A 27901-nucleotide genomic window follows, 5' to 3' on the forward strand; every position below is an offset into this window, starting at 1 on the left:
GACCGGAGGGGGCAGACAGGCTAGCCCATGAAAGAGCAAACCGCGCAGATGCAGCATCGGGCTGGGAAATGAGCCCACAGAACAGCCCAGCAACCCTCGGAGCTTCCATTCAATCTCCACCCTGCTCCCCACACCTCCACCTGCCCCCAGACATGAGCACACCCACCTCCTGGCCCACGCTCATTGGCTCCCCGGAGTCACGTGCCCTTAGCCCAAGGGCAGAGAGACTCGTGATGTAGTCTCAACTGGCGCTTTTAGCCTAGTGAGGTGGAGCTGATGACATCACCCACCGGCGACACTTTGGGCGGTGCTGAGGACAGGCAGGGGCAGTGCGGGGGCGGCTGGCTTTCCATACGTCATCTCTATGCACCGGCGGGAGGGTGGCTCATGGGCAGGGTGAGGGTCGCGTGGGGCAGGCGAGCGGCAGGACGGTGGCCGCGCGGGGAGCGCAGGGCTACGCGGTGTGAGTAGCCCCGAGTGCCCCGTTGTGGAGCCTAGGGCGTGTGTGTCACCGCGCAGCGCCGGCCGCCGGCCCCGCTCTCCCGGGCTGCTGCGGGTAGCCCCACGCTCCCTGCGGCGACAGTCACTGGCCGGCAGCGTCCTCCCAGCCCTCCCGCCCGAGCCTGGCGCGAGCCGGGTGTAACCGCCCGGGCTGCGGGGTGATAAACGGCCGGCCCCGCCCCCGGCTCTTCCCCCGGGCCGGGCCCGAGCTGCGCCCTCGGCCGGTGGGGCGGTGCGTGCCTGGGTGACAGGCGGGCCCCAGAGCGGCCGTGTCAGCGCAAGGCTGGTGCGGGGCTGGGTGAGCGGGGTGCCGCAGAGCTGCGGAGAGCACGCCCCGCCCCGCCCCCGCTCGGCAGGCTTAGACACCCGTGACTCGGGGGCTGCTCGCTCGGTTGCAGAGGTCAGGGCTGGCTCGAGAGGTTTCGGGCTGGAGCACTGGGGCTGGGGGGGAGATAGCTCGGTGGTTTGCTAAACCCAGGGTTGTGAGTTCAGTCCTTGAGGGGGCCATTTAGGGGATCTGGGGCAAAAATTGGGGATTGGTCCTGCTTTGAGCAGGGGGTTGGGCTAGATGACCTCCTGAGGTCCCTTCCAACCCTGAGATTCTATGATTCTATGACCGCTACCCCTGCGGGAGGCCGGCATCAAGGGGGCTCGCCTCCCTGCCGTCCGAGGTGCTGCGGTGGGGGGAGGTGGTGACTGGCATTCATGTGACTTGTATCCTGTCTGCTTATTTCAGGCACATCATGTCCAAACTGAGGGTGTCCCGTGTGGGGCTTGGGATACTGCTGGGCGCGGCTGCTGGGATCGGGTTCTTGTTCTTGTACAAACAGAGGCGGAAAAGGCCCTGGTGGGGAGGCAGCTCCAGGCACTCTCTGGTTCAGCTCATGCAGAACTCTGTGGGGCCCCATGAAAATGCAGAGACTCTGGGGCACCATAACCAGGGTACAGTAATTATTTCTGTTTCTACTTCTGTGTTATCTGCAAAATTGGTCTCTGACTGGCAAGGGTGGATTTGTCCTTCATGTCTGAACTTGGGTTCAGTGCTACCACTACTGCTTTTTCTGTTTGTAGCTCAGAAGTGGTTAGTATATAATTGGGATATTGCCATTGTAGGAGGTAAACTGCTCACCCTAAAGATGATCAGTAGATCAGCTTAAAATAACTGACGTAAATTAAAAATAATCCACTTGTTACTGGAAAAACTAAATGAACACTATCATCAAATTAATACAGTTAATAAAATCTGACTGACTGCTAATAACCTGTTAAAGAATTTTAAAGATCCAAGATAAGCAACCTTCTTCCAGACAGTTGGTAAGTACTGAACAAACCCCAATTTATTTCAGGGAAGAATTAAACAGAATAAAATATTATTAAACATTTTTAAGAACACAAATCCTAAACAAGCAGGATGCAAAACATCACTGTTCAACCATTTTGCAGTGTGTAACATCACATTCTCCAGTCTTTGGCCCTAATTTTGGAGGGAGCTCTGTGGGGTGGACCTCCCACGCATTGAAGTCAGGGAGGCACATGCAGCCAGTTGCAGGGTCTTGCCCTGAATGATTATCATAATTTAGTTTTCACCATTTATGATGTTTCATTTCTTTTAGGATGCTATTTAGCTTGGATACTAAATAGTAACTTTTGCTTTCTTATTTACTCAGTTTCTATTCCCTTTCACTTTTGCAGATATACTAGCGCAAGGCTATTCTGCAGATTTGCAAATCTGTAGTAGGGAAACACCTCAAGTGACAGACCCTTTAAGGTCAGAAGGGACCATCATGATCATGTAGTCTGACCTCCTGCATATTGCATGCCACAAAACTTTACCCACCTCCTGCTGTGATAGACCTGTAACCTCTGGCTGAGTTACTGCTGTCCTCAAATCATGATTTAAAGACTTCAAGTTACAGAGAATCCACCATTTACACTAGTTTAAACAGCAAATGACCCATGCCCCATGCTGCAGAGGAAGCTGAAAAAGTCCTAAGGTGTCTTCCAGTCTGACCAGGGGGAAAATTCCTTTCTGACCCCAAATACAGTGATCACTTAGACCCTCAGCATGTGGGCAAGACCCTCCAGCCAGACACCTGGAAAAGATGTAGTCAACTTACCAAAGTGACTTTTTTTCATTTAAAAAGTCATTTGCTACATGTGTTATAAATAATACGGAAGACAAAAGAGAGATGTTTTTTCTCTGCTTTTTCTGATTTGTTTCCTTTGCATACAATCAGTGTCATTGTTTTCCCCTATATCATTTGGGGTAGATCCTGCAACTGGCTCCACCTGGATTTGCTCTGGTGTTCATGCAGAGCCACATCAACTTTAATAGAGCTTACTTTACAGGAGCTAGACCAGTGGTTCTCAACCAAGGGGCTGCAAGCCCTTTCGGGGAGGGGCTGAAACCTTGAACCTCGGCACTCCCCTGCTGTGGGGCTGAAACCCTGAGTCCCTGCGCCCACCCGCAACGGGGCTGAAACCTCAAGCACTGGTTCTCCCCCCACTGCAGTGCCAGAATGGGACAGTTCTAGGGGCAGCTCCACTCCCACCCCTTCCTCCTCTCCCCGGGCCCGAAGCTGGAGTCAGGCAGTGCAGCTTTCACCGAGGCAAGTCATGGAGCAGGCAGCCACGGCATTCTCCTGTCTGCTGCGGGTGCCCGGGGTTGTGACTGCTCCTCAGCTCGTGCAGTCGGTAAGAGCTTCCCAGGCAGGGGGCCCCCCCCTCTGTGGCAGAGCCCTTGGGGGAGCAGTGATCACAGGGGAGCCCTTCTGGCACACAGCCCCTAGTTACCCCTTCCCTGCCCATGCACAGCTCCTAGCTACCCTCTCCTTGCACTCTGAGCAGTTGCCAAACTTTTTGAGCAGAACCCTCACTGCATACAACCCACACAGGCTAAGTGGCCTGCTGAGGTGAGTCAGGGGGTGGAGGTGGCATTGCCTTCCTGGACCCTGCTGTGCGGAACTGGCCCAGGCCCTGCTGGCCTCTGCCTCCCCAAAATAGAAATACCAACTACATCTACGCTTGAGGGCCTGCCCGGAGCCCCGTGTCCCCCATCTCTCCCCAGTTGGGCCCTGGAGTTTTATAGCATGTTGAGCAGGGCCTCAGGGGAAAAAAAAGAAAGGTTGAGAACCCCTGAGCTAGACCATAGTAAGTTTCTAAATCTTTTGTTTGTGGGTGTGCACGTGTGAGAGAGAGAGAGAGTTTTTTATAAGCAAATAAGGGACAAAATATTTTATTTAAAGAGAACCAAAACCCCAGTGTGCTAGGTGCTGTACAAACACAAAATAAAAAGACATTCTCTACCCCAAAGAGCTTACATCTAACTGATGTTAATTTTCTTTATACTATTTTACTTCTCTTAAAACACTTGTTTAAAAGTTGTGATGTGGACAAGGGCATGGAACTGAATACTTAGATTACAGTAACTAGATTGTGTTCAGCTGCATAAAACTAAGGACAAATGGCCATACTGGGACAGGCTACAATCCACCTACCACAATATCCTGTCTTCCAACAGTGGCCAATGCCAGATGCTTCCGAGGGAAGGAACGGAACAGGTCATTTATCAAATGATCCATCTCCTTTTGTCCACTCCCAGCTTCTAGCAGTTACAGACTTAGGGAGACCCAGGGCATGGGGTTCCATCCCTGACCATCTTGGTTAATAACCATTGATGGAGGTATTCTTCATGAACTTATCTTATTCTTTTCTGAACTCAGTTATAGTTTTGGCCTTCACAACATCCCCTGGCAACAAGTTCCACAGGTTGACTGTGTTTTGTGTGAAGAAGTACGTCCTTTGGTTTGTTTCAAGTTACAACCTACACACTACAGTTACATGAGACAAGTGCACTGAACCACTTTTCTAAGTGGCTTTTTCCCAAGGTCATTCTCTATCAACAGTATTTGAAAACGCATTATTTCTCTGCAAAGAAATTTCTCTCAGGTCCTTTACTTTTCCTCTTAGTTTTTGCATTGCTTTTCATTAACAAACTTTACTGTGCCATTTACAGGCTAATACAGGTTCTATTATGTGGAGAGTTGTTTTTTGTGGTGTATTTTTAGGGTTTGTTTGAAGTAAAACGTAAAGGGACACTTACAATTTTCTTAAAACTAAGACCAATGAAATTGTAGAAATATTTTTTTACAAACATTAAAAAAATAAATCCAGTTAAAACATCGTAAAAAATTGATATCCCCTTGCCTGTCCATGACCAAACTTTTTACAGCTAGGAATTTGAAAATGTAACTTGATTGATAGTAGTTGTCCAAGCTGAAAAATGGAACAAGTTAAACAATGATTCTAAATTGAGTGAAACAAATTGGAGTGTTAAATGTTTCACTTTCAATAAATCATGGTGGTGTTAGTAACATAGATAAAGAAACTTGCTTACATCAGAGGATTTTTTTTTCAGTTGTATCCCTCTAAATATATTGAAAGAAGTGTAGTGATTTCAGTGTAGAAAATAAAGGTTAGTTGGAGGACAGAATCTTGTAATTCAGGGTATGCAGTACATCAGTTTAACTAGTTTTACGGCATGAGCAGCAAGCTTTCACTCAGTTTGGGTTTTAATTTTTGTATTATACAATATGTTGCTATTACATTTTAAAAAGGGACAGTCAGCCCAAAATTTAATTTCTTTTTCTTTTTTTTTTTTGGGCTTGGTGACTTGTTACCAGGGTGCTGGGTGTGCTTTTGGGAAAAAAAATTGCATATCTGCAATAAAAACATTTTCACTGAAATCATAAGAAATTTGATTTTTTTTTACTTAGCATTCTTCCGCAGTGCTATGTACCATCCCAGCAATGTAAAATTTTGTCTAACCTCGTTTGTTTGTGGTGTTAATGTCCAAATCAACAGCATAAGTAATGAGAAGCAAAATACTTATCATTTTTTAGTTTTAATAATCTGAAGGGTTGACAGACTGTTTTATTTAAAAGATTCGTTCCTTCGAAGTCCTTAAGTTATTTTTCTTACTATAGTCATACTTGACTTAAGGTGTGATTATTTGTGTCTTATAAAAATAAATTTCTGGCCTTATGGTAAGAAATAGAGAAACAAGTTTAAAAACGAGACCGTTTGTAGAGAGCTTTGATAATAGTTAAATCGGTGGTCATACCAGCAGTACATGTTGATCATGTTGCAGCTGGAGCAAAGTACAGCATCTTAACAGATAAGCTAAAATATCATAAATATTTAGGGCACAGCAACCATATGTTTGAATTTGCTCATCTGATATTAAGAGTCCATGCCACTTTCTGCAACAGTACAGATTTTTCCTCATGTCCTTGGCCGGAATTAGTTTGCTTACCTCTGTTCCACTGTTGTACATTATTTTATGAACTAGTTGGTCTCCTGGCTGATATTCTGCATTCCAGAGTTGGTTGCATTTCAGAGGTAAAGTGAAGTGTGGCTGTTTAAGACTATTTTAGAGCCATATAAGTAGTAGAATTTCATGTGCTTAATTATGTGTAACTACATAATCATAAGAACAGCCATACTAGGTCAGACCAAAACTCCATCTAGCCCAGTATCCCGACAGTGGCCAATGCCAGGTGCTTCAGAGGGAATGAACAGAACAGGTGTTCATCCCCTGTCACCCATTCCCAGTTTCTGGCAAATAGAGGCTAGGGACACAGTCCCTGCCCATCCTGACCAATAGCCATTGATGGAACTTATCCTCCAGGAACTTATCCAGTTCTTTTTTGAACCCTGTTATAGTCTTGGTCTTCATATCTTCTGGCAAAAAGTTCCACAGGTTGACTATGCATTGTGTGAAGAAATATTTCCTTTGTTTTAAACCTACTGCCTATTAATTTCATTTGGTGACCCCTAGTTCTTGCATGATGAGAAGGAGTAAATAGGACTTCTTTATTTACTTTCTCCACACAAGTCATTATTTTATAGACCTCCATCATCTCTTAGTCATTTCTTGAGTGATAACAACTGATTTAGACCCCATCATTTTATATGTATAGTTGGGATTATGTTTTTCAATATGCATTACTTTGCATTTTTCAACATTGAATTTCATCTCCCATTTTGTTGCCCAGTCACCCAGTTTTGTGAGATGTCTTTGCAACTCTTCACAATCTGCTTTGGACTTAACTGTCTTGAGTAGTTTTGTATTATCTGCAAATTTTGCCACCTCACTGTTTGCCCATTTTTCAGATCCTTTATGAATATGTTGTTTAGGGATCTGGGGCGAAAATTGGGGATTGGTCCTACTTTGAGCAGGGGGTTGGACTAGATGACCTCCTGAGGTCCCTTCCAACTCTGATACTCTGTGATTCTATGTTGAAGTACTGGTCCCCATTCAGATCCCTAGGGGACACCACTATTTACCTCTCTCCATTCTGAAAACTGACCGTTTATTCCTACCCTTTGTTTCCTATCTTTTAACCAGTTACTGATCCATGAGGGGACCTTCCCTCTTATCCCATGAGCGCTTACTTTTCTTTAAGAGCCTTTGGGGAGGGATCCTTGTCAAAGACTTTCTGAAAATCTATATTATATCCACTGGATTACCTTTGTCCACATGCTTGTTGACCCCCCTCAAAGAATTCTAGTAGATTGGTGAGGCATGATTTCCCTTTACAAAAATCATGTTGAATCTTCGCAAACAAATCATGTTCATCTATGTGTCTGATCATTCTGTTCTTAACCAGTTTTCCCAATACTGAAGTCAGGTTTACCGGCCTGTGATTGCTGGGATTACCTCTGGAGCCTTTCATAAGAATTGCTGTCACCTTACTCTTAGTGGGAATATAACTTTAAAACCTGCCTGTGACAGACAGACAGTTTTAACCAAGGAAAAGAAAGGGAAGCATGCTTAAAAGTAAGCAACCTCCTCGATTGCCGTGGTCACTGATGTATTCATTTTTATCTGCAGTGCATTATTACATGGTTTTATTCCCCTCTTTGAATGTCCAGAAACAAGCATCTGGCAATGTTTTCCTGTTTCTAATCTTTGTCACTCACCTCTATGTCTAATTAATTTTTTTCTCACTCTTTTAGTTCTGCTTATAAGACAAGCACCAATGGAGGCTGGTGATGGCATTACATACACCTCTCTTTTAACACGAGAAGAGCACGTGGAAGTGCTGAACCGCCTGGACTTTGTGCTGAAAAACATTATAGAGCTACGAAAAGAAGTGGAGGAACTGAAGAACAGCCTGCAGAGTTTAGCTGGGGAGATCAGTGGAGAAGTCAAGTAAGTACAAAACCACCTTCCTTTTGTCAATCATAGACAATTAGAAAACCATCTCTCTATATGCCTTGAAAGAGCTCACAGACCAGCAGGTTTTAGGTGAAAACAATCTTGTCCTCTCTGCCTTCTCTAATGAAGAGATCAACCTATGTATCTTTTATAAATGGGAATCAGGACAAGTCTCTCATGCAAAGAGCATATCCACCCTTCATTACAATAATGCTCTAAAAATGGGCAAGGGTGTAAGCTACTGTTTTCTAAAATTTGTCCCATCTTCCCCCACCTAACTCCCCCAAACAGAGAGCCAATGCCAGCCAAGGAAATTTGAAATCCAATGTATGCTCGATATTCTACAATTTGGATAATCTGAGCATGCACAGGCATGTGTTTACAATCTCTTTTTGTGTAAATCCCACTAAAGGGTAGGATTATTGAAACTGGAAAGGAGAAGATCCAGAAGGAATTGGCTTTAAGTTGTCAAAATTGTGACAAGAATAGTGAAAACTAATCATTCAGTCCTTTTTGATTTGTTCGTTACACAAGAACAAGGAGATATTCAGTGAAATTAAAAGCCAGTAAATCTAGAACGAATAAATGGAAATATTTCTCTTACACAGTTTGTTTGTTCACTAGAGGTGAAATTCTGGCCCTACTGAAGTCAAAACTCCCTTTGACTTCACTGGGGTCAGTATTTCACCCTAGATGTTTTCTTACTCAAAGGTCAGTGGAACAGTTACTCTGGATTCTTAAGCCTGTAACTTTATGACAATCAATACTTATAGTTGTACAAAACAATGACAGTATGAGAAGTCATATCTATGTTTCAGGATGTCTGATCATCTCCCTATTTCAGGAACTAAGTTTTCTTGTCATGTACAACACTGTACATAAGACTAGGTGCATTGTGGGTGTTTTCCTTCCTCTAAGCATTGGGTGCTCTCAGCCATCTTAGACAGATGCTGAACCAGATGGACTTGTGGTCTGTAAATTTCTGGCTCTTTTCTTGTCTCTGTAGCAATGTTTGTCCCATTCATATCTACTGTAGATTATGTAGTGAATGGAATATCCTATAAAACATGAGCTCCTCGGGGGCAGGGGCTGTCTTTTTGTTTTGTGTTCATAGAACACCTAGCACAGTGAGGCCCTTGTCTCTGACTAGGGCCTTTAGGCGCTATGAATGATAAATAATGAATAAAATAAATATGAATTTATTAAATATTTATTAAATAAATAAATTATTATAAATAAATATGAATGATAAATAATGTTCCTTCATCTTTCTTCACGGGAAGGATGATTGTATACACTTTCTATTTGCCTGTGGGTTTCTGTTTGATCTCATTTATAGAGTAGCCCACAGTATTTTAAACTTGTCAATTTGTGACTTCACCTACACAAAGCAGGAACAAGTACCATTTTAATTATTGCTCCTTTGGTGTGGAGTGGATGTAATAGATTATGCGGGTAGAAGCAAAGAAATTGACATGGATTGAAATAGACACTTCTCTAGTCATTACTGTGTTTCTGTCTGTCTTTCAGATCCCACCTGGAAGAAACCCAGAAGGTAACTCGGCGGAGACGGTACCCATTTCCTAGAGAGAGGAGTGATTCCACAGGGTCCAGCTCTATTTATTTCACAGCCAGCTCAAGAGGGGCCAATACAGATGATGGTGAAAGTGAGGGAGGGTAAGCAGAACATCTGTTAAGAACTGTTCTTGGTCTCGGAAACTCAGTAGCCACTTACTTCATTGTATTCTATATCACAGATGGGATGTTTCAATAGATGCTTTTTTTTCCCTGCTCTACTTGTATTCAGTTTCATTGCATGAAACCTAGCTGTTGATTTTCTTAAAAAAGCCAGAAGTTTTAGATACTACACCTGCCCCTGAGTCCTCCTACCAAGAATTGTAATTTTGCTACCACATTTTATAATTAAAAAAAAAAATAAAAATTATCCCTTCCAGTTCCTGTTTGATCAACAGTCAGGGTGATGTGTGACAGTTTATATGCCATTGCAGGCAAACTGACAAGGAAATTATGACAGGACTGGAGGGAAATAAGAAATACTCCAGTTGGCTCTAGTTATAATTGTGGAGTATGGTGTTCTTTGAATTGTAATTCAAGAGAGGTGCTCTAGTTAGGGGCAGGCAACTTTCACTGAGAGTTTGAGCAGCAGGGCTCCATCTAACACAAACCTATGAAATCTTCTGTAGTTTGAACCAGAATTGGCAGTTAGGTACGGCTGGAGCAAGAACCCACTGTTGAGTGTGAAGCGGAGTTCACTGACTAAAGGGTGATGGGAATAAGCCTTTGGCTGGGCTAGAAGGAGATGGGTGCTATAATTCTAAACGTGGTAGCAAAAAACCAGTTAAATCTGGTTTACACTAACAAATCATTTGGGGTCAGAATGGCAAAAGAGCAACAGCAACTGTCAGGCCATAAACCAAAATTACTTTTGAAGTAATGTTTTCTAAAAGATCCTGAAATTAAAAGGAAGTTAAACAGAATACAGGACATCTAATTCTAAGACTATGTAAAGCCTCGTTTTGGTAGGATCATGCTTACATGTTTGTCATTTTATTTAGGTTCTTACCACACCTATCCTTGTACTATCTGAGTACCGTAAGTCACCTGATGCTTTATAAGTAGGATGCCTAGTGGGTGCATGTGCCTCTGGTCAAGAGGAGGAAAGTCTTCTCTTTCCTGATTTTTTTTTTTTTTTTTTAAGTCAATAGATTAAGAAGGGCATGAAGCAGATTCCTGAACATAAAATTCTCTGTCAGTATTTTCTCATGGAAAGACAAATTATATGTTTTTTAGACTGAGGGTTCCAAATTACCATGTGTGTTTTCTCAGTGTCACTTGCAGGTCTTAATGAATCTTCAAATAATTTTGTCAGTGCATATAACTAGCATGTTGCCTCTACCTGCTGATAATGGGTAGGTCAACTTGTAAAGTGTGTGTGGCTGCATGGAGGAAGAAAACTGAAAGTTTCTATCTCTTTGTACAGTGTTTGTCTTCAGCTGATGGTAAAACTCTTCCAGATTCTCATATTTTGTGAGATCTTTCTTAGAGGAGGAATTTGAGCTGATCTCATTGTCATTTTTTAACCCCCTGCAAATGATATATGATAACTAATGTGCTTCAAAGTGACTAAAGAATAGTTCCACAATAATTCTGCTTTATAAAAGGAAAAAAGGCAATTCTTGACCTAGCAGGATGTTGTTTACAGCATCTTGGAATTTGGAATATGCTTTCTTGGGATTCCCATGCTTATTCTACAGAGGTATAAGATTTGTCTGGGTTCTTTGGCTTTGACAAAACAGAAAACATTACTCCTAAGAGACATTGAGGAAAGTATTAAAATAACAAAGCAAGAAAAGCTGTCTGAAGAGAACAGAGAATCATTTGTAGGACATGGAAATGATGGAGATGTTTCTAGCTGCAGATATATTGAGAGCATTTTACAGCTTGTCCTCTCAATCTTGTTTTTGATGAAGATGGTATTCCTTTCAGATAAAATATGTAAGCTTATAGTTGATTCAGAGAAACTTTTTTTTACTTGTACAGGCTATTGAGGGTGATTAAAATCCAGTTATAAATATTTCCACAGGTTTGATCATCCTTCTAGTAAAAAGAAAAGGAGTACTTGTGGCACCTTAGAGACTAACCAATTTATTAGAGCATAAGCTTTCGTGAGCTACAGCTCACTTCATCAGATGCATATCGTGGAAACTGCAGCAGACTTTATATATACACAGAGAATATGAAACAATACCTCCTCCCACCCCACTGTCCTGCTGGTAATAGCTTATCTAAAGTGATAATCAGGTGGGCCATTTCCAGCACAAATCCAGGTTTTCTCACCCTCCACCCCCCCACACAAATTCACTCTCCTGCTGGTGATAGCCCATCCAAAGTGACAACTCTTTACACAATGTGCATGACAATCAACTTGGGCTATTTCCTGCACAAATCCAGGTTTTCTCACATCCCCACCACCCCCATACACACACAAACTCACTGTGAGTTTATGCTCTAATAAAGCTTAGAAAGCTTATGCTCTAATAAATTGGTTAGTCTCTAAGGTGCCACAAGTACTCCTTTTCTTTTTACTAGAAGGATGATCAAACCTGTGGAAATATTTATAACTGGATTTTAATCACCCTCAATAGCCTGTACAAGTAAAAAAAAGTTTCTCTGAATCAACTATAAGCTTACATATTTTATCTGAAAGGAATACCATCTTCATCAAAACAAGATTGAGAGGACAAGCTGTAAAATGCTCTCACTGTGAGTTTGTGTGTGTATGGGGGTGGGGGGGATGTGAGAAAACCTGGATTTGTGCAGGAAATAGCCCAAGTTGATTGTCATGCACATTGTGTAAAGAGTTGTCACTTTGGATGGGCTATCACCAGCAGGAGAGTGAATTTGTGTGGGGGGGTGGAGGGTGAGAAAACCTGGATTTGTGCTGGAAATGGCCCACCTGATGATCACTTTAGATAAGCTATTACCAGCAGGACAGTGGGGTGGGAGGAGGTATTGTTTCATATTCTCTGTGTATGTATAAAGTCTGCTGCAGTTTCCACGATATGCATCTGATGAAGTGAGCTGTAGCTCACGAAAGCTTATGCTCTAATAAATTGGTTAGTCTCTAAGGTGCCACAAGTACTCCTTTTCTTTTTGCGAATACAGACTAACACGGCTGTTACTCTGAAACCTTCTAGTAAAGTCACTTTTAATTACGCTCTGCAAAAGACAGATTTGGAGCAATCTCAATATAAGGATGGCAATTGTTCACTGTTGTAACACCATCCGCACCATGGTGCTAATTACTGAACAATCTTTTTGATCACTTTTGACTGTAGCCTATTGATTAATAGTTTGGGAGGGAAGGTTTTAAATTAATCTTTTATGTGCTCACTCACCTTGATTGACACAGCACAGTTGGTTATAACTGAATTGCTGTCTCCAAGTGAAATGCCCTGTTTTTTCTTTAATACTGACAGCTAAGAGGTTTTACTGAACAGCTTGCATATGTTGTTTCATGTGTTTTGTAGGGTGATTTGTAACTTTTTGAAACAAGTCAGGTATGTCTGTTTTTTCTGAAGTGAAAGGTTGTCAGTAAGCCCCAATTTTGTGTGGCTAATTCCTGTTAGTTGTAGGCTAAGTACTGGATCCTAACTGCAAGAGAAATGTAATTATGTTTGTTTTGTGTGAGAATGACATTATGGAATATAAGGGGACAGGTTAAAAAAAATCCTTATTATACAAATAATATTTTAATATAATTATTGCACCAGTTATGCTCATCACTTCTTACATTTTTCTTGGTGTTGGTCGATGACGAGACTAGTCAGTTTCATTTTAGTCTACTTCACTTGGAGAATTTCAAGGGGTTTGTTTGCAGGACAATGTGTAGACACTTATCTGCACTCACAGCTTGCATTGTTGGCAGCATACTGGTAGACCATGTCACTTAACCATCCGCTCTACCAGCACAGAGAAATATTCACAGACTTTCTCACTGTAAAGAGATCTGTACAGTCTGTAGTCTACCTTGCAAAGGTGTATTTAAAAGTTAAAGAATGCTTCTATTTAATTAAAAATGGAAATATTAACTCAGTTTGTTTTAACAAAAGTCTTCAAGTTTTATAAAAGCTAAACTTTGGGCCAGATTTGACCTAACAGCATTTTTCTGAAGCTGACCTAAACAGATAGTATTTTTTAAGATTTCAGGTTAATAAAGTGTAGAGACTTAAAATTACAACCTTAAAACAAAAGTGTCTGTCTCATCCATTTATGAACAAGAATATGAAAAGGTGCCTGCTCCCCCTGAAATCATTGACTTAAAGGGGAGTAGGAGCAGGCCTATGGTAGTAATATTTACACAGGAAGAAAACCAACATCCACCATCTTACCTACCAAAGTATTTTCAAAAGGCTTTGTTTGACTGTCAGACATGTCAGGTATTCCTTTATATGGATATTCTACTCCCCTTCCATTACTACCATATTAATTTATAACCATATGGGTCCACATTTGCCCTAAAAGTCCATGATTCTTCTAGAACAAAATTGAGTGTCATACCTATTTTTTGCTTAGCAGTTAAGAGCTAAATTCAGGGCCCTGCAATATTTCTCTGTAATAGCTGGGAGTACCTACAGCAGGATAGAATATTCATTTCTCTCTTTATTTTGTGTGAAGGATCTTCAACTATCACAGGAGAAAATCAACCCTAAATCTGGATCTTGGAGTGCTAAAAGCCTTTCAGTTCATCTCATAAAATAGTAGTTAGAACAAGGCATTGACAAGACGGATTACACAATCACTTCATTCACCTGGAAATAGTTTGAAGACATTAAAAACATTTGGCTAATGGGGGAGTTACTGAGTAACTGATTCATGGAGGGTCAAAACTGAGATTCTGGTAGGAGGAAGGTTTAGTTTAAAGTAATTTGGCTAAACAAGACTTTACTCTGTGTAACTGGTTCTGAAAAAGTCCTTGTGTTAAAGAAGTTCTGTATGTAATAACAGATGTACTAAATCTTCATTGTCACAAGTTACTATACTGACATCTTTTAGAAGATGTAAATGTCAATTCCAGAACCCAACGGGCACAGTGGATAATAGATTTTTTTTGAGATGTTGGTCTAGTGCTACTAAAGAGGCATTAACTAATAAAGATAATTGCAATGGATTAAAAGGTAGTGCTCCTACTATTTACAGGTTGCAGAAAAGAGATCCTCTGTTAGAGGAAACAGCTTAATGTCATTGAGCTGCCTCAGCCAGCAGTATTCTGTTACCCTGAGATAGGGCAGTACAGACTTGTTGCAGGGCTGTTGGGCTTACTCCTGACTGTCTTTCATGGTGGCTTTTAAATTACTAATAAGTATTCAGTTGAACCTTCTTGATGATTGACTGTAGTACTGATCTAATAACAAATGCCTGCAGGTGGGTAAAATCTTTGTAGAACATATCTAACAGAGGAAGACTAGTGAAAGGATAAGTGTCACGATAAGACTTTTAAACTTGAGAATCACCATAGCAAGTTAAATCCTTTTAACTTGGCTAACCTACTTTCTCAATTAATACAAATGAGGAAAAAGCTTGGAGATAAAGTTCCATAGTGAAGGTTGCAACCAGCTTTCCATTATAAACTTGCTTTGTTTCTCTCCTTTCTTTTTAAAATCCAAAATCTATAGTTTAGATGTGAGTCAGGGAATGACTTTAACGTGACACCTTAAAAATGGGTGTTCAGGAGAGTTCAGAAAGTTGAGACTTTTTGCCATTTTTAGAACAGGTAATAAATTAAAATATAGTTTACTGGATCCCCTAGCTGAGAATTAGCTCCCAAGACCAAAACACACATTTGATTACAAATGTAAAGCTATTTGACTTTAATGTCATTATGAAACGTATGTTTTAGTACGCTTGATATAAGATATCAAAGGGATGCTGAGAAAGTAAATTTCAAGCTTTTTTTCCAACAGAGTTCAAAATGTCTCTCGATTATTAGAGAGTAGAGAGAATTTTTCAGCCAAAAAGCTTATGAGAGAGGACTGCGAGCCTCCAAAGACTTAGCTGTGATTCTCCTCTGCAGTAGACCTTAAGAGGGCCACCAAGTGGGGAGAGGCCCCTCTGATCTCCAGTATTGCTAACACTTGTGATTTAATTGTGAGTCTTGTGTTTAATAGGTGTTTTTCTTAATTCCCCAGCTCCTGAAATCATGTTATGATAATCACAGCTTTTGTTTAACCTCTCTACCTAAGTTTCTAGCCCTCATGGTTGCAGAGAGAAGTTTGAAAATGTGAAGCTCAGAGCAGATTTTTTTAATTAAATTTGACTGTTAAGCTTGCCTCATGATTTTGGGGAGCATGACTCTTGGCATTGGCAATACTGTATCTTCACATTGCCAACTGTCAGCTATCATCCAGTTCCCACTTGCTGTGTCCCTTCTGACATTTGTGGGAAGGGAGCCCTGCTCCTGCAGACTCTAGCAGATATGCCAGTGGGAGAGGGGTGGGGCTGGAAGGAGAGCAGGGACTTTGTGTGGGAGGGTAAGAAATTGGGGGCATTCTCTATATTCACATTTGCACTCCCTCCCTGTGAACCAGTTGTAAGGATTTGGAAGTCAGCTTCTGTGTTTCATTGCTTCTTTGCAATTCTTTGGTTTGTTTAAAATATATTTAAACAGTTCAGACCAGTAGCAGATCAGTAATTTAAAACTTTGCAGACAGCTTTAAGAGTCACTGTGATGAATTAGTGGATAAGCAATCCTGGCCTAATGTAAAACAAGTTTGTGGTACTAAACTGAAGATTCCACGTTACTTATGCCTCCAGTATTAATCCTATGTAGCTGTGTATGGTAGCCACTCTGGAACTGACTTGTAACTTTCTCAATTAGCACAGATTATCCTCGGATTCCTGCAATACATTTTTTTTTTTTGGCAGTTGCTTTCTTTTGCCCTTTGGTGAAATCTTATAAAACTTCTGCTGCTGCTACTTATAATCCAAACAGGCATCAGTAGCGCCTCATGTTTCCTTCCAGATGACCCAAATTGTTTCATGCTATCAGCAGCAAGAAGTCTTGGATTGTGGTGTGGAAGTTAATTGTCTTGCATTGTTTGGCACTGTGGGGGCAGACAAGCCCACTGGGGCCTTTTTCTTTTTTTCACATGCTTATTAGCACCAAATAGCTTGTTGTTAATTTAGGAAATGTGCCACGTAGGGACTTTCACATATTAATGCATTTAAGAACTGCCTGTCTTCCTAAAGTTGAGAAAAACAGGATAAAAACACTTAAATCCCTTGGTCTTTTTGAATACTTTTGTTTTTATTGAATTATATTCAGCACGATTTCTTTTTTAAACTGGAAGCATCTCATACATGAGCCATCTCAGTAGAGCGAGTCTATCTGGGTGAGAGGAAAATGTATACATCACGAGCCATCACTGAATAGTAATTATCTTTTTTCTAAAAACAAGAAGAAAGATTGACACAGCATTTTGAAATGATTTTTAGATCTTGTACTTTTGATTGTGCTTCAGGATAAAAAGTCTTTTTCAGCCTAGATTCACAAATCATTCTAAGCACCTTTAAAATGCTGCCAGTCTGGAATGTGGCATGGCAGCTGTTTATCTGCTGACACCCACGCTGCACAGCTGTGTAGGACAGGAAATGAAGAGTAGCACGCTGAATTGGAACTGCAGCATGAATTAAGGGAGACTGAGCAGTTACATTCTAACAGGATTTGACTAGGGAACCAAGTTTGTATCGTTGTTCTTATGAAAGTGCCACAAGATGTTTAATAACAAGTGGTCAGTACCTTAGGTTTTACAACTTGCATAAAATATGGCAACACCTCTAGTACAGCATGTCCTTCACCATACTGATTCATTGCTTCACTATGGATTCAGAGGGAAGAATATCTACTGAATCTGCAACATAATGATTAAGTGTTCTTAGAGGCTTCTCCTCCACATAATGACTAGACAACACTGCTTAGCCTGAGATTTGGTTTGATTACCTGGTAGTGTACAGTTCATGATGATCTAGAGAGAGTGATGGGGCTGGTGTGGTGTCTACCCTCTGAGTTGACAGTATTTGTTGGCTCTCTACCAAGGAGAGAGTGAGTTCAGGGATCCAACTGTACTGCTCATGACTCCTGAAGAAACAGTACTTTGGTAGCCAAGAGTACCTCTTTTCATCTGTGTTTGGCAAAATTGCGATCCACATTTCTCTTAGACGTGTACCTTGGCACATGCCTTCTGTCTCTAGATTTGATAACTGTAATGTTCCCTGTTAGAGGCTGTCTTTGGAGAATACTTGGACATTTCAGCTGTTGCAAAATGTGATGGTCTGATTGCTTAACATAGCTGACCGTAGGTAAAGCTATGATTTAGCCTTGCGTATTTTTAGTAAAAGTCATGGACAGGTCACAGGCAGTAAACAAATATTCATGCCCTGTGACCTGTCGATGACTTTTACTATATACTTTTACTATAAAACTTGAGCGGGGGGCTGCGGGGCAGTCCGAGGGCACCATGGGTGCTGGGGGAGGTGGCCCGGGACCCCCGTTGGTGCTGGGGAAGGTTGGCGGAGCTGTTAGGGGCTCCCTATCCAGTTCCGCGTGTTCCTGCAGCTCCTAGGCGGCAGAGGAGCCAGGGGTCTCTGCGTGCTGCTCCCACTGCACAGCTCCTATTAGCTGGGAACTGTAGCCAGTGGGAGCTGCGGGGGCAGGGCCTGCGGGTATGGGCAGCATGCAGGAGCCCCCTGGCCCCTCTGCCTAAGAGCAGCAGTGCTATGCCAGTGGGAGCCAGGGAGCCCCCCCATCCTGAGTAAAGCACCCCCCCCGCATCCTCCTGACCTGAGCCCCCTCCCACACACCTAAACTGCTGCTCCTGGCCCAGGGGCTGCCCGTCTCGACCTCCATGACAGACTCGCAGCCTTAACCATAGGCAGCACATTATGCTAGTGTCCCATAGGCTACAATGGTTTCCTACTTGCTTCTGGTGCAAATTCAGGCATTGAGCTTTTAAAGTTACACATAGTTTAGGTCTTAGTTACATCTGGTTAATCTTCCTTTTCATTGCTGTAATAGTTGCAGTCAGGGTCTGTAGTTAAATGTCATGGGGGCTCATGGCAGGCTGCTTGCAGCAGAGGGCCCTCTCCTTTGGACTAATGAGGGAAACAAGTTTCGACAAAGCCTGAAATTAAAACTGAACGTTCTTAAACAATGAGGGCTAACGTAGTGCTTCCTCCTTCGTGAAGAGCTCCTTTGTGAGCTAGAGAAGGGACACCTTAGGCTAAGCATTTTTTTTAAAGGGAAGGTTATAAATTTAAGCTTCAGAACGCATACTTTAATAAGTGACCTGACTTCAATGAGAGCTGCTGGGTATTTAGCACTTTTTTTTTTTTTTTTTTTTTTAAATCAGGCCACCTATTTAGATGCCTGAACACAATTTTGGGAATTTAACTTTAGACAGTCCCTTATGGAAAATCTTGGTCTGAGTCATACCCTGTCTAATCTGGACCACTTCAATTGTTAATCATTGTCTGCTTTTACATAGATATCATGTCTTTACATGGCTCAGCTGCTAGTCCTTAATTTGTCTTTTTGTACATGTGCAATAATTTTGATCACTCACCCACCGTTTTCACACCTTTTCCCCCGTCAGCTTGAACAAGCTGTTTCATATTTAGTGCTCAGACAGTCTTGATCAAAATACTAATCTTGCCAAGAAAGTTGTTTGAAATTCTCTGGAACAGACCAAAAACCTCAAGCTGTATCTCCCACCCAGATAAGTCTGTTAAACTTCCTACTGAGGTATCTGATGTATAATCTGTGAGTTCCCAAGTGACTTGCCTTGCTGGTTCTGTTCTGTGTATGCTTTTGTAGGCTTTAAAGCTAAATGGTCTAAAAAAGCTCTCTCACGAGGCAAGCGGCTGTAGACTCCTGTGTCTTGACTTCCACACTAGCTTCCTTTTGAATTTATTTTCTTCACCCCTTTTGTATTTGTCTGTACTACATGGGACTTGGTGAAAGATACATAATTGCAGAGCTTTAAAACTAGACTGCAAAAAATTCTGGAGAATACAGTGTAGAGAAAACACTTCTGCACTAGAGAAGGTTGGGCCTAGGACATCTATTAGTCCAACTCCCATCTCTCTGATTTTTTTAAAATATTTTCTCTTGGTTTATAAACTGTTTGCCGTTCATCTTGTATTGAGTACATGTAATGTCACTTAATTCTATATTTTAATTTTTACTGAAAGGTACACCACAGCCAATGCAGAGTCTGATTATGACCGGGAGTCAGAGAGAGAGAGTGAGGAAGGAGAAGATGAAGTGAGCTGTGAGACAGTGAAGACTGCACGGAGGGATTCACTGGACCTAGTCAATGAGGATGAAACTGTTTTGGTCTTTGACTCTACAATGGAGGAAGAATTTGGTCAACTGCTGCAGCAAGCTGACCAGCTGCATAGTGGAAATAACCAGGAGAAGAGGGAAGGATTCCAGCTGCTGCATAATAATAAACTGGTGGTAAAGTTCATTTTAATTTCCCAGCAAAATTGTGTGTTCCACTAACAGGGAAAGATGAAGTTGGGCTTTTAGTTGTCATTGTGCGAGACCTAGTCCGTGCTACAAATGTAATGGAGTCAATGGACCTGGTCATAATATGGCTTAGAAGTGTAGTGTAGATGATACCTAACAAAACTAAAACCCTGACAGTCCAAGGACTTGGCTTTCTTAAATGTACCATCTTGCATCCTGTCTATAGTACAAATCTAAACAGTGTTGTAATTGGGTCCCTTGACTCAGTTATGGAGTTCAAGGACTGTATAGTCAGTACAGGAAATTACATAGCTTTTTTTTACATAGGTGCCTGTTTAAAAAGCAAAATAATTTGGCTGCTGTATCTTCAACATTAAAATAAAAAATGATGTAGAGGCGAGAGATAACAAATGACTTAATCAACATTAAGCATAAGTAAAGTTTCTTTGTAAGCCCCAAAAGGGATCATGCCATGAATTTATTTAATGCTCCAATATATCCCTTTTCTTAAATGTTTCTCCTACTTATTAATAGTCTAAGATAATAGCAAAGTAAGCCAACTTAAATGGATATTGTCAAGTAGCTTAGGCTTAAAACTTGTACTTTTTAAAAAAGGATTTAACAAAACCTAGTATGAAGAGTTGGGTTTTTTAATATGTCACTGAAAATACATTGGTTTCTGTTTTTAACTGAACTTTGCCACTGCAGTTTTGGCAATCCAGCCACAACAGCCTCATGGCTGTTTTGTGTAAACCAGAATATGAAACTGTCCAATCTTCCTATGTCCAAGCTGACTGAAATGCAAAAAGTGAGCAGACAGCATAAATAAGTAAACTGAACTTTTTAAAACTTGATTTTTCTCTTGCTTTTTGAGATGGAGTCAGACAAGTGGATGTGTGGCTCCAGTGCTCATCCCCTCATCCGAACTAAAACTTCTTTGAAGGAGGGTGGGAAAGAATCCATTTACGGTGATGTGATAAATTAGACCTCTTCTGATCTCCTTTGAATTGTGGGTTTAGTTGCAAATTTGGGCGTTCATTTTACTCTTTTTGTACTTCTGCTGGAATTCTTGTTGGTTTGGGTCTATTAAAGTTTTTTTCAAAGTGTTTTTGCATATGTTTACTCTGTGTAGCTAGATATATAAAAGATGCATCCACTTGTTTGAATAAAATAACATACTGCCTGTTACTGCTGCCACTTGACGGTCCTCTTCCTTATATCTTTGTACCAGTGGAAGAAAGGGGCTCTCTAACAGGTGATCTGAAATACTTATGTTCTGTCTGCAGTATGGAGACCGACAGGATTTTCTATGGCGCCTGGCTCGAGCATACAGTGATCTGTATGAAATCACAGAGGATGCAGACGAAAAGAAATCATATGCTTCTGATGGTAAGAAAAAGTGTTTGTGAGGCAGCTCAGTGTAGGGTTTTTATTGGATAAACTTTTTTTTTTTACTGTATCTTGTTTAAAAGACCTTATGTTACTAATGCAAATTTTAAAAATTGTTTTCTTGTTTTGTTTACTTGATCAGTTTCACTGTTCAGATGCGGTTTGTTTTGGGTTTTTAACATTATACAGGACTTGAAATAAAACCAGGAGATTTTAATTAACACTTCTGCTCCTATCAACTTTAGGAAATCACCTCCCCTTTTTAATTTAACCTGAACTTTAAGCCTGAATTGCCTGAGTAGTCCCTTTCAGCAATGTATAGCAGTCATTTAAGACAATCATTTTCAGTCTCTTTTAATGTATATAGTCCTTTCTGATGGCTTGCAAAATTCCCACATTTTTGGGAACACAAACACATGGAGCAGAGAGAGAAGAGAGCTCCATGAAATTGTGTGAGTGTGTGAGAGAGAGAAAGAGAGCTCTGTGTGGTGGTAGGTGCGCAGTATCACTGAAAGATACTTAGCTGGTAGTGAGTGGAAGAGCAACTATCTCAACAGACAGTGGTGTAAGCACCAAAGCACCTTTGAGGCCTGTTGCACTTTCTTTTTTGCTCTCTGCTTTTTTCTCTCTCCGCCACCTCTTTTCAGCCTCTTTGACTCCCTGGTACAGTGCAGCCAGCCACTGTAGCCTGTTGCTAGCTGCAACCTCTCAGCTTGCAGTGTCGATGCTGAAAGTGTCCTTGAACCTGATCTTAGGTCAGCCCAGCGGCCTTGGAGCATCTGAGTTCTCCATACAGGAGATCTTTTGGAATGTGTCCATAGTCTCAAGCTAAATTTACTAGGTGACTAACAAATGTTTAACTTCTTTACCCTTTCCTGTCACTGTAGAGACCCTAGCACTTTGGGAGGTACGTATTCAGAGAAATTCAGTGACTTTCACGCTTTCTAAATTAGTGCTTTCTGTCTGCAGGGAAAGAAGAGGCAGAGGCAGCCCTACAGAAAGGGGATCAAAGTGCTGAGGGTCACCAGTGGTATGTAACTTTCTGCTGTGTGGGAGAAGAACAAGGGAGGTTAAAGGTCATATTAAGAGTTGGGCTTTATCACAGTCTATTCAGTAGACAAGTTTGTTTCTTACCTTAAATATACATTATTGAATCTGCTTTTCCTAACAGACTTTATTTTAGTTTCTTTTCCTTGTTAGTAGGCATGAATAAGCGACAGACAATACTGGTTACAATTAGCAAGATAAATTTTGTTTTTATTTGGTTCATGACAACTAATTAAGAACTTGGTTCTGAGGGGAGATGGCCTGGTGGAGTTCTTGAACAGAAGATGGAGGCAGCTATAATAATGTGTGTTCTTTAGTTTCTGAGAAACTGATTGTATCAAGTTCTTATGAGTCTGCATCTCATAGCTTAATGAGCTTCATCAAGGATGGTAAAAGATCAGCTTATAGACGAGTCTTGCAGAAAGGGGCTTCTAGGAAAAAGAAATTGAGATGCAGAGTTCAGTGTGCTCGGGAAGTTTTTAAGCATTTTAAATTTGGAGACTAAAACTGTGTTTTAAAAGGATTCCCTTTGAGTTATTAAACTGATCTCTGGAAATCCTAATTATATCTTCAAAAAAAGAAAAGGAGGACTTGTGGCACCTTAGAGACTAAAATTTATTTGAGCATAAGCTTTCGTGAGCTACAGCTCACTTCATCGGATGCATGCAGTGGAAAACAGTGGGGAGATTTTATATACACAGAGAACATGAAACAATGGGTGTTACCATACCCACTGTAACTAGAGTGATCAGGTAAGGTGAGCTATTACCAGCAGGAGAGAGAAAAAACAAAAACATCTTTTGTAGTGATAATCAAGGTGGGCCATTTCCAGCAGTTGACAAGAACGTGTGAGGAACAGTATGGGGGGGAGGGAATAATTGGCTGCTACTCTGAAACCTATAATTATATCTTGTAACTGTGTGTGTTGTGAGAACATGAGTGTGAAATGGAGGAAAGTTTGTTCCAGCATTAAGAGGTTTTTTCTTAGTTCAGCTGGAGTTTTTCTTTTCAAATGACAAGAAAACAAGGAATTTGTAAACTGCTCTGCCAAAACAAATATTATATTCTATTAATGGAGTAATTGTTCTTGCTGTATCTGATGTCTCCTGTGGCCAGTGAGACATGTTGTTGTGGTTGGTGATCTCACACACTCTGGGTCATAGTCCCACAAGCAATTCTTTCAGTTAATAACTGTGAATGATGTTCATGTAGGAAGGATGATCCAGTGGTTAGTACGTTAGTCTGAGATTTGGGAGTTCTGGTTGAATTCCCTGCTTTCCCCAAGGTCACACAAGAAGTCTGTGGCAGGTCATTTCTGTCTCTCTGTGCCTTAGTTCTCCAACTGTTAAGTGGGGATAATGGTACTCCCCTATCTTACAGAGATATTGTAAGGATAAGTACATTAAGGATTGCTCAGATACTGTGGTAAACGGGGCTGGATAGAAGTAGCTAGAAGAGACCTCATGAAAGATCTTGGCTCAGAAATGAGCTGAACTTTATTGATGATCCTTTTGGTTCTGTGTGCCCTGGGAAAATGACTGCTTATGTATCCTGCTGTTATGTGCTGGAAATTAATCTGGTAGGTGAGGGTTAGGAAGCCCATTTCACACAGCTCATTTATAGAAAATTGTAATTCCTTTGTTCAAGAACTGGAACTGGGGTGGCCTCTCTTATTTTCTTTCTCATCTGTTCTGTTTCTGTTGGCCCCTCTTTAGTCCCCTACAGAGCAACCTCTTATGTCTATTGAAAGCCAAATTAACAGCCAGCTGCACAAGCTATGGGAGCAGTAACTTGAGAGCTAGATGGTTAATGATGACCTGACATTCTTCCTTCTTCCTTTCTTGTTTTACTAGGGTTAGTTGCTTTTCTTATTTTCTTTTCTTATTGACCTTTCAAAAGCTTACATAGTGCCAAGTAAAGTAGAAACTCTATTTTAAGAAAGGCTAACCCCTTGGCTCTAGGGTTTGGAGAGAAAGCGTCCATATTTTTGGGATGGAGGGAATAAGGGAGAGATTTGACCGCTGCGGTTGTTACTGAGGTATTGGGCAATTTATTTCTTATGTCTTCAGAACAAGATGTCCCTTGCAACATGAGACTTCCATAATTCTGAAATCTGTCATCTGGGCTTGAAATGTATAGATTATTGCAGTTTGTTCATGGTTAAAAGGAAAAGAATTTCTAGTTACTCTATATGGCAGGTTCTCCTTGGCCGTATCCAGAGGAGGGCTAAGATAGTGGCTGTCTCTCTGTAGTGGAGGGTAAGCATTCTGCTGCCATTACAATTTTGCTTTAAACTGATGGCTGTGATTAACTATATGTAAACGTTATCTAAACAGCTTACATTGTATGTCACAACTATACTCCTACAAAATAAAGGGTTTTGCCTTCAAAAAACAGGAAATGCTAAATTAACATTGAACATGCAATCTTAAATTGGTGCATTAAGTATTTATTTTACAGTAGACTAAGTTGTCGTCACATGCTATTTCCTCAAACAATACAACTCTTTCTTCAGCTTCTCATACTTACATGTAACTAAGATAACTTGATCACAGCAGATTATCATCTTGAAATCTAGTTAATTTCAAAAATACATTGTTTTTTTGGGTACTTTACCTGGCCCTGAGTTGCCCTCTCAGTTTAAGTGGTATTCACTAAACTTTTTCCACTTTCTTTACTTAGTTGCTATGTGAAAGACCTATGTACATGGAAAAACTTCTTATCTACAAGGGAAACCGTAAAACTGACTACATTGTTATACAATTTTTTTCTCATCTTGCTCTTGTTCATTTTTAGTTTTATCATGGCCATTGCTAGAGGTTTGCAAAAGCCTTGGCTTTTTGTATTTGTGAGGTGTCTTAATCTAGGTAACCTTTTTTACAGGGTCTTCCAGAGAAACCAGTGCCATGCCAGAAGACAATCTTCCGATCCTATGCTCTTCTCATTTGGTTCAGTTATTTTACATAACTGAATGGTTCTGAAATAACTCTAACCAGCATAAGTAGTAGTATTGGCATACAGCTTCCACATAGGCAAAGTTTTTATTTTCCTTCATGATTTAAACTAAAATTATCTGTAATAAATACCTTTGTTTTTTCATTGCTATTTTTGAACAAGTGTTGTGGCTGGCTAGAAGTGAGGAGTTTCTCATTTTCCCTACCATTCTCAGTGGCTTAAGTATCTAACAGTCTTTTGTAGAAACTTGTGTATGGAGCTGATGATTGCTGATTCTACTGCTATGATTAAACTAAAGCTGTTAATCGTGAGGTAGCCTAGTTTAGTACAAATGTTGGTTATAGAGAGAAGAGAAAATTCCTCTCTGTCTTTTGGAGTGAACTGCTTGATAAATTGTGTTGGATTTCTGGCATGACTGATGTCTGATGCATTACTGCTGGCAGGTGGGATTTTGAAGGTGGAATGTTAAACACATTAACAATCAGTGTTAGGATCGCTGGATTGTCAAGGGCATGGAGGTTAAAACTCTTTTAGGGAATAATCTCTCTTCTTTTGCTTTCTGAAGATCTGCTTGGACCATTACTTCACAGGAGAAATACCTTGTAGCCTAGAAGTTGAATTTAAGGTTTGGAGAAAATTCTTTTCATATTAGTAATTAGATGCCTTTGGTCACTAACGTGTTTGTCATGTTGGTGAGAGGCAAAAATAGGGGAAGAAACCAGCATGACTTGATCTCTGTAATGGAATCAGGTGTTTGGCTCTTTCTGCCGGTTTAACTACTGGAATGTTGGTGAACCACCACGTTGCCTGTTAAAGTTTTAAACAGTTTTGGCACTTGTGCTTTGCATATGTGACAGAGTATGATTCTGCTTCTGAGCTAAAGAGTGATGGATTAGCCTAATGATTCAGTTTTATTGTGTCAAAAGTAAGTAACTGATCCAAAGAAATGTCAGAGCAGTATTTAATTCTGGAGATGGAATGAAATCTGATTAGCCACAGATTATATGCATGACACTTGTAGTATTATGGTTACATGCTGTCAAAAAAAGGCTGATAGTGCAAGTCACTCCCTCCTCTCATCCCTTCTGAAAGACCTTGATAAGGCCCCTATAGATGCAGAGTGTTCACGTTATGATGGTTCTGTGGTAACATGTTGCTTAATCATTTGTCTCCAGTGCAGTATCCCCTTGTGCTGAAACAGTCTTGGCATATGCTAAACGCATGTGTTGTCGTCTGTGCCCACCTCTTCCAAGAACAGTATCATTGGAAAGGTGCACAGGCTTAAATTCTGTCTCTGTAGACTTGCCCTTTTGCTGAGTGGGGGCATGCATTTCTACGTCTTGCTTTTATTTCTTCAGAACAGCTGCAGAAAGGGAAGAAAGAGGACAGCCATAGAAAGGAAATAGCAGAACAGCATGTGGGAGGCATGGGATATGAATAATTACCTTTATTAGTAGAAAGACATAATTACACTTTCATGAATATATAACTGAAATGTTCTCTTTCCAGCGCCATCTGGGTCGTGGGACAGTTGCAAGCTGTTTTAGTCGCAGCCTGTTTTGTTTAGGTTAATTAGCCACCCTGAGAAAAAGCTTCTTATTCACCAAGGAAAAAACAAAGAGGAGTCCTTGTGGCACCTTAGAGACTAACAAATTTATTTGGACATAAGCTTTCGTGGGCTAAAACCCACTTAATCAGATGCATAGAGTGAAAAATACAATAAGCAGAATATGTATCATAGCATATGAAAAGATGTGAGTTGCCTTACCAAGGGGGGGGGGGGGTGCTAACAAGCCAATTCAATTAAGGTGGAAGTGGCCTAGTCTCAACAGTTGACAAGAAGGGGTGAATACCAAGGGAGGGAAAATTACTTTTGTAGTGCTAACGAGGCCAATGCAATCAGGGTGGCCCATTTCCAACAGTTGACAAAAAGGTGTGAGTATCAGCAGAGGGAAAATTACTTTTTTGTAATTTGTAAAAACATGTCCGTCGTCGTCATGTCCCCCCCCCCCCCCAAACTTCTGATTTTTTGTGTACTGGGGAATCCAACATAATGACAAAGTATCGTACATCCTAAGATCTTCCACTTAGGATATGTCTACACTATCCACATTACAACGCAGCCGCGGCAGCGCTGTGACGTGGGCAGTATAGGCACGCATTATCACTGGGGGAGAGCTCTCCTGGCGATTTAAAAAAAAACAAAAAACCAACCCACCCCTAACGAGCAGTGGTAGCTTTATCGCTGGGAACCATTCTCCCAGCAATAAAGCGCTGTCTATACTGGAGCTTTTCAGCACTAAAATTTTTGTCGCTCAGGGGGGTGTTTTTTTTCAAACCCCTGAACGACAAAAGTTTTAGCACTGAAATTAGCAGTGTAGACACAGCCTTACTCACACCTTAATGTCTCTGCATTATCTAGGATGTAGTTGTGCTGCTTTCCCTCCCTTTGTTTGTTTCATTGTGTGCTGCTATCTTAGTACTGCATGTTACCCCAGCTTTCTTTTCCTCTCCTAATTCTGGATCATGATGACCTGGAACAAGGTAGGATTGTTCTCATGTAGTGCGGAGTTGATAAGGGTGTACTATGGTAGTGGTCTCCTCTTCGTAGAGATGAGCAGTCTGACTACAGTTGTAGGCAAGACTGCTACTTTTCCCTGCTTTGGTCTCTGGCATTTTCTGTGGTGTTGGGTGTGGTTTAAAAAAACCACTAAACCTTTGTAGAATAGAACAGAATC

At 41.1% G+C, this 27901-nt stretch overlaps 1 protein-coding gene across 4 annotated transcripts in view; it reads left to right on the plus strand.

Moving 5' to 3' along the window:
- The first annotated feature begins 354 nt into the window (after nt 1–354).
- The window catches only part of RMDN3 (regulator of microtubule dynamics 3), a 61849-nt gene continuing 34302 nt past the window's right edge, over nt 355–27901 (plus strand). For 3 of the 4 annotated variants that reach the window (XM_073348761.1, XM_073348764.1, XM_073348765.1), the window contains exons 1-7: nt 355–463; nt 1238–1443; nt 7522–7717; nt 9254–9400; nt 19493–19760; nt 21059–21161; nt 22131–22191. In XM_073348761.1, coding sequence (XP_073204862.1) covers nt 1245–1443; nt 7522–7717; nt 9254–9400; nt 19493–19760; nt 21059–21161; nt 22131–22191 — 974 coding nt within the window. In that variant the 5' untranslated portion in view covers nt 355–463; nt 1238–1244. Of the gene's footprint in view, nt 464–673; nt 902–1237; nt 1444–7521; nt 7718–9253; nt 9401–19492; nt 19761–21058; nt 21162–22130; nt 22192–27901 lie in introns of those variants that run through there. The other variant, XM_073348762.1, reaches the window with a different exon arrangement.

The sequence above is a fragment of the Lepidochelys kempii genome, chromosome 6 (genome assembly GCF_965140265.1).
Source record: "Lepidochelys kempii isolate rLepKem1 chromosome 6, rLepKem1.hap2, whole genome shotgun sequence".
Lineage (NCBI taxonomy): Eukaryota > Metazoa > Chordata > Testudines > Cheloniidae > Lepidochelys > Lepidochelys kempii.